The 12,457-nt window shown below is 42.7% G+C and overlaps 1 protein-coding gene across 10 annotated transcripts in view; it reads left to right on the forward strand.

Moving 5' to 3' along the window:
• Positions 1-12,457, forward strand: part of LOC119861038 — a 362,455-nt gene that overhangs the window by 83,817 nt on the left and 266,181 nt on the right. Inside the window, exon 8 of one of the 10 annotated variants that reach the window (XM_043492102.1) lies at positions 1,947-4,414. The exons of the other annotated variants lie outside the window; for them this stretch is intronic. Coding sequence (XP_043348037.1) covers positions 1,947-1,973 — 27 coding nt within the window. The 3' untranslated portion in view covers positions 1,974-4,414. Of the gene's footprint in view, positions 1-1,946; positions 4,415-12,457 lie in introns of those variants that run through there. 10 annotated transcript variants of the gene reach the window in all.

The following is a 12,457-nucleotide window of genomic DNA, read 5'->3' on the forward strand; positions in this document are numbered from 1 at the left end:
CAACATTTGTTGCCAGTGTTATGACCAGAGAGGACAAGGCCCGGCAAAGCCCTAGGACGAAACAATGTACTAAATTCAGTTTTACTGGAAATTAGATTAACTTGTTATTTAAAAAATAAGTTGACTTCAAAATAACGTGCACAAGTGAAATCATACCCCCGTTGCAACAAATGGGAGTTTTGCCATTGATTTCAATGGAGCCAAGAGTTCATCCTGATGCTTAGAGATACAACCCGTTCTGATGCACTAAAGTTTAAAACCTGAATGTAATCTTAAAATACTAGCGCTCGATTCTAGTCTCTTTACACTATGCCAGCTATGTTTGAACCCCAGCCAGGATGCTCAGATACTATCGTTTAAATGCCTAAGCAAAGCAGAGAGAGAGGGAAGGTTTGATATGCATCAAAGTGATCTGTGGTGCCTTCAGTGCAGCTTTACCTACCCTCAGAGCATTGCTTAATCTTTCAGAAACGGTTTTTGGTACAGTCATATCATATCAATCTACATGACATATCACTGAAAACATCTAGCAAGTATAGTAAAGAGACCTAATGGTCAATGGATCTGATCCTGTAATTTCTGACAGGCCTGAACTGTCGCTGGGTTGTTAATGGTGATTGAGAGCACTCAGTTCATTGCAGGATTGATCTCACAACCCTGTGTTGGGTTGGGTTGTCACATGCACCCTGATGACAATGTTGTCACCCAGATTATAGTGCCAAATGGGTACAATGCCAAAAGGGCAGAGACCAAAAGTCTAGTTACAAGGAGGTCACTTGGTTGAAGGTACCAAAAGGCCCAAGGTGTCTTGGAAGCAAAGGGAATGTCATGCCTCTTGTATGTCATGCTTACTGCCAGTTAAAGGAGCATAATGTAGAGAGGCCCAAATATCACACACCTGAATCCTGCTTGCAGGGTGGTCATACTGCTCAAGAAATTAAAAGGCTCAGCATCCCTTTAGACTGTCCATTCAGGATGTGACCGTAGATCTAGTTACAAGGATGTCAGTGTGCTCAGAGACCCTTTCCTTCATCTCGTACTTCAGTGACTTGTTTTCTTTCCTGTCTTTCCCTCTCCATTTCTGAAATGCTTTCTTTTTTTTCTACTTCTCTTTTGAAGTGTTGGAAAGAGAGAGACAGAGAGTGCAAGTCAGGTAATCTAAGCACAGGGCTGAGCAGAGTCCACTGAGCATCAACTAATGAGGTGGTGTTCTTTCCCTGGAGGTCTAGCTCTACGGGAGTGCTAGCTTGTCCTCCTGCTCAGTTGGCATGGGCCAGTTGTGGAGTGTAGACATACCTAAAGGTGCTCTATTAAAAGTTATAGAAAAATCCAGAAGGACTGGAACAAATTGGTGCCCATAAGTTATTTGAAAAAAAACACAAGGTCAGGCACCAGCCTTGAAGGAATTCAGATATATGCTATTTAGTAAGATTTTTGTTTACAAGGATTCTTGAAATATAAAGGATACTGACAAACTCAGCCACAAAAAATGATTTTATTTGGATGCATTATTATATGCACAGGATAAAGAAACTAATTAGACTTAAAGTATCAGGGGGTAGCCATGTTAGTCTGTATCCACAAAAACAACAAGGAGTCCAGTGGCACCTTAAAGACTAAAAGATTTATTTGGGCATAAGCTTTTGTGGGTAAAAAACCACTTCTTCAGATGCATGGTTTTCAGAAGTGGTTTTTTACCCATGAAAGCTTATGCCCAAATAAATCTGTTAGTCTTTAAGGTGCCACCGGACTCCTTGTTGTTAATTAGACTTAAATGAGAACGGAGGGGTAAAAAGGATGGGATTAAAGGCTGATTTATAGTTCCAGGGTTTCTAAATACAGACTTTGTTGGACCATATTTGTCTCTCTTGTGCTACACTTAATGTTCCTACTGTGCTAATAATGTCCCTAATCTTTATTTTGTTTGAAAATATTCTTGTTTGTAGAAAAGAGAAACTATGCAGTACACATAGGAATGGAAAAGGCCTGTACTCCATCCTCAGCACTTTTGTATGGAGCTGCAAGGTATGCTGGGGTACCATGGGCAGGGCTGACTCTACCTTTTTTGCCGCCCCAAGCAGCGAAGCAAAAATAAAAAAATGCTGGAGTGCCACCCCAAGAACAGCCAAAGGCTACCTTAGCCAGTGCCTATAGCCGGCCCTGACCACGGGCTGGGTAGCTTGCCAGATTTCTCTAGTATAAAACAGAAAGTTTGAGTCAATTGCTGTTTTACAATGTATACAGCAAGGCCCAGTTCCTCCAAGGCAGGAGTCCCCAAGGCGGTGCCCGTGGACGCAATGTTGCCTGTCGGGGCAGTTGTGTGTGCCGTCGAAATGCTGTTGAGAAGTGTTGCCGATTTTCGGCGGCATTTCCGTGGCAATGCTTCTTTTCGGCGAGGTGTCTGGCTCTGTTCACAGTCTTCTGGGAATAGGAACGTGCTAATCCCACAGAAAGGTTGGGGACCACTGCTCCAAGGTATTTAGGAGCCTCGCTTCTTGTGAGGATCTGGACCTACGCGTCTTTTCTTTTGCAATTAAATTTATCTTTCTTGTGTTTAGTTCTCTTCTTTTTCCTTATATCAGACAGTAGATACTCTGTGGCAAAATAAAGCAGACTTTGAAGTCAGTCTCTAATTTCCTCTTTATAGATTTTATTGCTGGAAGCTGACATTTAAATGAAGTCTTGGTTCACAAAAGGTTACAGTAGAGAGGAGAAGATTTAAAAATTCTGCCACGAGTCCTTGAGGAAGCAAAGTTGAGTACTGTTTGCAGAAGTCAATAGGGTTATTGTAAGCAGTCTTTGTATGTTCTAGCACAGAAGGCTAAAACAAATCAATTTCAATTTACTTATCTAGCAAAGGAGCCATTATTTGGAACTGAATAGCCATAGCTCCTGTAATATATTGTGAAAACTTATTGTAGTTTTCGTGAGAACTAGCTTATGATGAAATTATTTGTTTAGAAGCAAAGTAAGGATGTTTGTTGAATATATATTTCCAAGGTATTAATTAGAGCTTGCTGAAGAATGAATCACATTTATTTTCTAAACCTGGAATGAAAAGTAATATCAATCTGACATTGATATTAGAGCTTATTGCTGTTGGAAAAAGGAGCTGCTGATGGTTATGTAGACAATAGCAATTAGCATAGTAAGGGAAATGTAATGTTAGTTATGAAGCACCAGCTACTTCACCTTTAAAGAGCAACTAGACTTCTAAATTTGATTCACTTACATTTTCCCTTACAAGAATGTTGCCTTGAGCGCTGTATTTTACATTAACTCCACTACTCAGTATGTTACCAGTAAATTGCTGGAACTCCCTGTAGTAGTAACATTTAAGGCCTGAATCACTGAAGTTTTATGCTTTTCTTTATGCACAATTTACATTAAAAAAGACATTTGGGCTCTGAAAAGGATTTATGCAGCAAATTGGCTGATTGTGTCCTTTTTTATGTTCACCTTGCCTCTTCCTGCATCTTTTCCCAATCCCTGCTACAGCTCAGGTACAAATAATAACTTAGTGCAGTCGACGTAGGGAACTCCTGTTAAAGGAATAGCTCTGTTAAATGAATACAGTTTCTGCATAGCAAATCAGATTCCAAAAATACACAGGGAAGTCCTCCAAAATTAGCACCTGTTAAACTTCAGATTGACAAGATGTGAAAGACTGACAAGACATTATTCTATTATAATATGAGTTTGTTATATCCATTGCATCTATACTCCTCATGCTGAAAATAAATAGTAAAATAGTAAAAATAAAACACTTTTTTGCAATGAAGTTATGCTTTGAAATGGACTCCACTGTAACATGAAATGATAAATACCCAACATAAGTAGAATGAGATTTCCCCATGCTTTTCGTACATGAATGCTATGCCACTCATTTTCGCTTACCTCCCAGAAATGAAGGTCCAGCAAAGGGAATTGTAGTGGACATATGTCTTGACTAGAAGGAACTGAATTAAAATCAGATTAAAAGGACCAGATTCTCAGCTAGTGTAGATGAGTCTAGATCCATTAAAGTCAAAGGAGCAACACCAGCTATGAATCTGACTCAGAGAATTCACCATATTCACAATATGCAGGATTTCAGATAATTGGGATTTGAAAATGATTAATCACCCATGGGACCATGGCAGCAATAAACTGAACCTAAATACAGGCCTTTGCCTGCTGAGACAGCAGTGTTGTTTGCGGTTAATGATGGGGTTAGCTCTTTAGTTATTAACTTTTGATGCTGCTGTTATGTGCATGTGTTCGGAGGGTAGGAAAGGATCATTTCTACAAAATGAAAGCCAGTTTGTGCACCCACATCTAGGTTTTACTGTGTGCCAAGAGTCTCTCCCCTGTTTTTTCCACCAAATGCATCTGATGAAGTGAGCTGTAGCTCACAAAAGCTTATGCTCTAATAAATTTGTTAGTCTCTAAGGTGCCACAAGTACTGTTTTTCTTTTTGTGAATACAGACTAACACGGCTGCTACTCTGAAACCTGTCACCAAAGCTGTGGTTTTTAAAGGAGGCAAAGGGATTTAGGGGTTCACTCTTATTGACTTCCACAGTGGGGTTTGGATGCTGTAATCGCAGCACCAAATGTGGATGCTATATAGTAAATATACCAAAATCTGGGCATGCAATCTTGCACAATCTTGTCCATTGAATTGCATCTCAATGTTAATCAGCAAACTCGTTTGTTCCTTGCTTTTGCCTGTTGTGGATTCTGAGGCTTCCGAATGGACTGATTTGTCCTAGTCTTGGAAATATTTTATAGAGAAATTACATTCCAAGCTGCATGTAGCCTTTTGAAATGCAAATTGACAATGTATCGGATGTGAAAAGTGCACTGGCCTGTGGAGTTATTGTATATTTGGGCAAATTCTATCCACATCTACAAAGGTACGAATCCAAAGTAACTATAGAAGTTAGTGTGATTACTCCACATTGGCCTCAATGTAGCCAAGAGCAGAATCAAACCTATATTTACTCTTATGCAAGTGTAATTATGTATTCTTGTGACATTCTGCATATGCAGCATGTGTCCTAAATCTTAATTCTTAATAATACAGAGCCCTTCTGCTTCCTGTTTATCAGTGTTCTCCTTAAGAATTTTCTACACAAAAGAAAAATTGAGTGAAGTGCCTCACAAATCACACAATGCAGCGTTTATACCTCCTCTTTCAGAAGTCAATTATTGTGTGTATACTGAAGCCTGTGTTGCAGGCTGTGCAAAGTTATAACAAAGAAAAGAAGTGAATTTCACATGGGTAAAAGCTCACAGAAATGTGCAGTCAGGACAGTGCTGTGCCACAGCATCTGATAGAGTATTTTGCAGTGTCTTCAGTAGATAATTCCAGTACATCGAACAGACCAATTGAAAACATTGGGCCTGGTTCTGTGCTGACTTACAGTGGTTTTTACACCTAGTGTAATTCAGTTACATTTCAGTGGAGGTACTCCTGAATTACCCCAGTGTAAATGAGATCAGAATCAGGACTTACAGTATAACCTTAGAGCCCAGTTAATAGGGCTTCAAATTTGTCCCCGAATAAAGCACCTACCATTTTGCACATGGAATGTTCATTGAAGTACAAAGATCTGATATCAGACAGATGTCTATTTACCTATTCTACATGTGCTCATCCAGAGTTTTGCACTTGTAATAACCTAGAAACAAAGGGGGTGGGGAATATCAGTTTGAAATTATAGCAGCAATTCTGGAGGTCATGAAAAGGTATCCCTTAGGGACTGGATTTTGAAGATCACAGGATTATTTAATGTAGAGTATCCAGTGGAGTGGGCAGAAAAGTTTGCATTTGGGCCCCACTCTTAGCCCAAATTTTGATAAATTAACAAAGTACATATCCATCCCCCTTCTGCTTGTACTCCAGAGATGGGGTCCTGGAGCCCTGGGCAACAAGCAAACAACCAGTGGTCTCTTCATCTGTGTACTTTGGGTATGGATTGCCAGAGAATAGGGATATTCCAGGCCAGCTGTGAGGAAGGGATCTTGCCACCCACATTTGCAAGATAAACTGATGGAGGGCAGGATTTGTTTTGTTCATGAGCTTCTTCTTGCATTTCAGCCTGACCACATTTGCATTCTGTCACTGCATCTACTGAGCTAATCGCTCTGGGAAAGATTATGCTGGCCCATGTGTGGATGTGCAAAGGAAGGGGAGAGTGTACACAGGGTCAGGCATAACATGGTCCTTTCTAGTATCTCCAGAGTGGAAGGGAAAGGGAGGATGTGGGAATGGTCAGAAGGAACTATGGTCAGGGCTGGGACGGGTTTGGCAAAGATAAGATGCAGCCCCCTTTACTGCTCCCAGGAGGCAGGGCCCCCCCAGTACACCTCTGAACTGCACCCAATGCTGGGCTGTCTCTCTAAAGCACAATGCAGCCTGTAGCAGGGTAGTCACTGTTGAAATCAGCCCTGGGAGAGGGCTGAGGCTGCAAGAGGGCTGCTGCTAGGGAAAGCAGCAAGCCTTGGCTGATTGGGGAAACAGCCACAGCTGTGGCCACGCCCCAATCAGGGCCCAGCTGGTTTTTATAAGAGGGCAGTGGGCCAGGAGGATGCAGTCTCTCCTTCTAGATGTTGAAAGGGAGGGGCCTGACTACTGGGGGCTGAGTAGGGACTAAAGTAGAGCAGGGCTGGGGAAAGGCCAGAGGAGCTGGGGATCTCTGGCCTGAGAAACCCCCAGCCTGTAGGCCTTGATGAACGCCTAGGAAAAGGGTACTGGGGTTGCAGAGGGAAGCCCAAGGGTAGGCAGAAGCAGCAGGTCCAGACCCTCCTTGCTGATGATGCCTGGCAATTATACCGCAGTCCGCCCCAGGGAACAGGGGCTAGATAGTGACTGGCAGTAGCCAAAGACTGAGGTGAGGTGGGGATAAAGGGTTGGGGAGACCCAGATCTGTGGGGGTACTGCCAGGGGCAGCACCCTGGCTTGAAAAAGGCACCGGAGTCTGATAGGGACTCGGGAGCCCAGCAGCAAGCGGGACACCGGCCTGCAGAGGCTGGAAATGCTAATTCCCTGGATGACCAGCAGGAGGTGCCGCAGGGGTGAGTCCCGCCCTGCTACACAGCCCTTAATATTGTATTGGATTGAGGAAACTCGCATATCACTGATGCAGATTTCTACAGACTAGTGGGCCCAGCCTTGCTATTCCTGACTTTTTCTGTTCTACCTGATGGCCAGAGTGCATGGCTCTTTCCAAGAGAGGTGAATTAGCCAGCCAAGAGAGACAGAGCACACAAAAAATTAGCTGTTTCCTCTAAATACAATTTATGCTCATTCACAAAGGAGAATCTTAGCATTTGCACCTTCAAATTACACATTTTACCTAGCTAACTTGGCTTCAAACTATTCAAAAGCATGAGGGTTAACACATTAGCTGTTATCTGGATTTTGTTCATTTCCTTCGTAACATCATCATCATGGTACTGTAAGCAGAAAAGGTCTAGCTCCGTGTACAGGAGTACAGAACACACGTGGTCACTTCTAAAGCTGACTGGATATTTTTTTCCAGCAGACATCATTTTGCAATCTCTTCAATTTTGTTTCTAAAAAGAAAGTGTCAAGTGTGACAGGCCTAAAATATAACCGTACAAACGTCAAGGTCAGACTTCAAGCATATTTCATTAATCTATACAAGTGTAAAACTGGCTCCAGCTAGATGATCTACAGTGTTCTCTCTTCTGTATTTTTAGTCTATTTAAAAATGTGGAAGGATTGCATGGTGGTTAAGTAGGTGGCCTGGGAGTGTGGAGACCTGAATTCAATTTCTGCCCTGCCACAGATATCCTTTTATGACCTTTAGCAAATCACTCAGTTTCTCTGTGCCTGTGTTCTCTAGCTATAAAATGGGGATAATAGCACTGCCCTGCCTCACTGGAATGTTGAGGATAAATACAATGGAAACTGTGAGTTGTTAAGACTCTTTGATGATGGAGGCCAGATAAATACTTAGGTTTTGTGGGTTCCCACCCTGGTTCCACAAAACGTTTACCCTCAAACGAGGGACCACACTAGTGCCTCCCAGAACTCCTTCCCACTGAGATAGAGCCTGGCTACTGCACCAACGCTAAGAGGTTGCAGCATGGGCTTCTTTTCCCAGGCTAGCCCTGGTGGATAGGGCAGGCCATGGTGCCACCTCTCTTCTTGCCCATGCCTTAGGCTAGAACAAGGACTTGATGCCTGCATAGAGCGGCTAGTTTTACCCTCCTGACTGTGTACTCTTACAGCACAGGGCACAGCATAACATGAGTACAAGGTAATGCCCTGTCCTATGTGACTCTACAATAACAAGTCCAGGGTGGTGGTTTCTTTGGATGGCTGGCACAGGCATACATGCTGTTACCTCTCTCCCCGGGTCTGTCTGCACAGCAGTTTGTTAACAGGGGATTGAGCTATACAAGAATCCTATCTGTAACGCCAGGAGAGCAGAATCCTTGTGTATTTCTAGAGCTTATCCTCTCACCCTGAGAGAGCAGACATGTAGTGACAGCATGACCTGCAAGTGTGCCCTCCGCAAGATCAGAAAAGAAAAAATGGACTGCTCTAATGGTAGCTCTGCCAGTGCCCTCTTAAAAGTTACATATGAGAAGGTGACTCCTAACTGTGAAATGAAGATGAGAGAATTTAATATCATTCCCATTCTCTATTAAATTCTCTACGATTCTTCCACAATATAGCAGGTAGTGTACTTGTCTGTGGGTATAGAAAGGATTTCGTTCTACAAGTGTGTCAGGCCAGCGCCTTTCACCAGCCCTGGGATTGTGTGGGAGGAACAGATTTAGAGAGATATTTAGATGCTGATAGGTGCCTAGGTTTCTATGCTGCTATGGCGGTTCTGGAAATCCCATTAGGCAGCTATCAGCATCTTTAGGTGCCTAAATACCTTTCTAAATCTGGCCCTAAATTCACATACACACAGAGCTTAAGACAATCTTTAATATGAATGTAGTTTTCACTGACGGTTAGCACTGCTGAGTTTCCTACCATGTAGATTCACTGAAATTGCTACCTTGACAATAGCAAGCAGACATGAGCAATATAAAGTACCACAACAGCAATGGAAGGGAAAGGCCATGCAATCACGGCTTGAAAGAAGCATAAAAACTTTTTTTCTGCATCGTATAATCAGGTCTGTGTCAGTTGATCATTGAAGTTCACAGACAGCCTATCTATATTTATTTAATACAAAGCCGAGGATACCATATACCGGAAACCTACTGACCGCTATACTTACCTATATGCCTCCAGCTTTCATCCAGACCACACCACATGATCCATTGTCTACAGCCAAGCTCTATGATACAACCACGTTTGATCCAACCGCTCAGATAGAGGCAAACACCTACAAGATCTCTATCAAACATTCTTACAACTACAATGCTGAAGTGAAGAAACAGATTGACAGAGCCAGAAGAGTACCCAGAAGTCACCTACTACAGGACAGGCCCAACAAAGAAAGCAACAGAACGCCACTAGCCGACACCTTCAGCCCGCAACTAAAACCTCTCCAACGCATCATCAAGGATCTACAACCTATCCTGAAGGATGACCCATCACCCTCACAGATCTTGGGAGACAAGCCAGTCCTTGCTTACAGACAGCCCCCCAACTTGAAGCAAATACTCACCAGCAACCACACAACAAAAACACTAACCCAGTAATGTATCCTTGCAACCAAGCCCGTTGCCAACTGTGTCCACATATATATTCAGGGAACATCACCATAGGGCCTAATCACATCAGCCACACTATCAGAGGCTCGTTCACCTGCGCATCTACCAATGTGATATATGCCATCATGTGCCAGCAATGTCCCTCTGCCACGTACATTGGTCAAACTGGACAGTCTCTATGTAAAAGAATAAATGGACACAAATCAGACATCAAGAATTATAACATTCAAAAACCAGTTGGAGAACACTTCAATCTCTCTGGTCACTCGATTACAGATCTAAAAGTAGCAATATTTCAACAACAAAACTTCAAAAACAGACTGCTGAATTGGAATTAATTTGAAAACTGGACACCATTAAATTAGGCTTGAATAAAGACTGGGAGTGGATGTGTCATTATACAAAGTAAAACTATTTCCCCATGTTTATTTTTCTCCCCTACTGTTCCTCACACATTCTTGTCAACTGCTGGAAACGGCCCACCTTGATTATCACTACAAAAGGTTGTTTGTTTGTTTTTCTCTCCTGCTGGTAATAGCGCACCTTAACTGATCACTTTCATTATAGTGTGCATGTAACACCCATGGTTTCACGTTCTCTGTATATATAAAATCGTCCTACTGTATTTTCCACTGCATGCATCCAATGAAGTGGGCTGTGGCCCATGAAAGCTTATGCTCAAATAAATTTATTAGTCTCTAAGGTGCCACAAGTCCTCCTGTTCTTTTTGCCGATACAGACTAACACGACTGCTACTCTGAAACCCATAGATTGTGCAGAACCCATTAACAGAAACATTTGGAAAAATGAGTATGAGTATATACAGTCTTTGAAATTGCTTTTCATAAGTTATCTCCTAATAATCAAATCCAAACTGGGGATGGGGGTGGGGGGGTTGGGGGGGGAATGAAAAGAGCCAAGCCGGATGTGACAGGTATTTAGCTTTAGAAGAAAATAGGTACTTCTGAGTTATTGTTTTCTTCCAAAGTAATAATAAAAGAGCCTAGGAAGTGATCTTCTCTGTTCTACCTGCAAGTGGGAAATCAATAGCTACCATTTCCAGACACTTCCACCCCTCGAAAAACTAGCCCAAACCCAGCCACCTCCCCTCTGTCATCTGTTGATTGTTGCATTATATTGTATTTGTTTGCTTTGTGAGGTATTTTTACGCTGATTGGTGCCAAGTGATGCCGGAGTGAGAAAGACAGGGCTAGATTCTGATCCTGGACAAGCGATATATAGGGACCACAACGGGGCTGCAACAGCTTGTGGGGCAATTCTCCCTGGTGTAAGAACAGCATAGAGCTAACTTCCTGGTCCTATTCTGTCTCCTCGCAGGCCCCAGTGGTAGGACATCCTGGGGGTAGTTCCAGCCATCTAATCTCAAGCACAATCCTGAGCAAGTGAATAAGCAAATTTACAGCAACCTAGATATAGTCCTGGAAGGCAATGTGACTCAGAAGTACTCCTTTGAGACACGAGTTCTTCTCCTCTTGCTCCCAAGGGGGTAGCTATTCTGGTCAGTGAATAGAGGAAGAATTCCCCATTCTGCACCCACCTGCTCCAGAGGGGGAGTAAGCAAACAAGTTGGGGGGGATAAGTTACTTTCCATATGACCCTAGCTGGGTTATTCTAGGCCCAGGTAGCCCAGCTAGGGATATAAGGAGAGTAGCTACTCCCCTCCCATTCCCTTGTGTAGTCAGAATCAGAATCTAGCCCACAGTAAATAGTTCTGTTTAGCATCTGACCTGAAGACATGCCCATCTTTCAAACACGTGCACAAGTGATGCTGAGAGTCTGCCTGCTGTAACCGAGATGAGCAGCTTCTCAGCGCAAAAGCAGCCCTTAGCCCACTATATCTAATATATATAAATGTCTAAACAAAACTTTACGCATGACATATTGGCAAAACACTGCTGAAATAAATTTTTATGTGGGTATAAAAATATGCTCAGTGGGTGTAAATTTTATATGGCTATATACAGATTTCAAAATCTAAACTTGATAAATTGATGTGCTGGGAGGGCATAGCTGTATTCTCTCTCTCTCTCTTTCTCTCTCTTTAAAGTGATAAAAAAAATTCAAGTGCTGTAGACTCAGATAAAAATAAATGTGATCACATAATGCATTTGATTTAATTTATGAAGCACTGCTTGTCCTCCTCCCGTAGCAGAGTACTCAAGGCATATTCAAACGTTCTAATGCTACAGTGCATGGGCTGATCACATGGGAGTGTTAAAGCATCCATTACCATTAAGTGATGTCCTCCGCTGTGAATGTAGGTGGCACTTTTGTATCACTGTTTACAAGCACTTGATGTTATTCCCTGTTCATTTCATTCTCTCCTCTCTCAGCTTTAATGTTGCCCAGCTGGGGTTCTTTGTCTTCTGCTGCCCCTTTCACATCCCTTTTGTTTTCCTCTTCTTTACATTGTAGACACCTGTAAAGAGAGCATTCCAGCCTCCTTCTCATGATCTTCGCACCCCCCTGCTTCATTCCACGTTGCCTTTTTTCACTAAGGCCCTGATCCTACAAAGAAACTCACAGAGGGGAACCTCATTGACTTCAATAGTGCTCTGTGCAGGCTCAAGGGTCCACACACTGTCACTTGTAGGACTGGCACTTAACATATTGTCTAAAGATATGTCTGCACTGCAAAGAAAGGTATGCTAGCTAACTTGGGTTAAAATAGCAGTGAAGACATGGCAACTCAGGTTAGCAGCCCTCGTTAAAACCTATAGGGGGGCCTGGGGTTGAACTCGAGCTCC

This window comes from Dermochelys coriacea, chromosome 9 (genome assembly GCF_009764565.3).
Source record: "Dermochelys coriacea isolate rDerCor1 chromosome 9, rDerCor1.pri.v4, whole genome shotgun sequence".
NCBI classification, from domain to species: Eukaryota; Metazoa; Chordata; order Testudines; family Dermochelyidae; genus Dermochelys; species Dermochelys coriacea.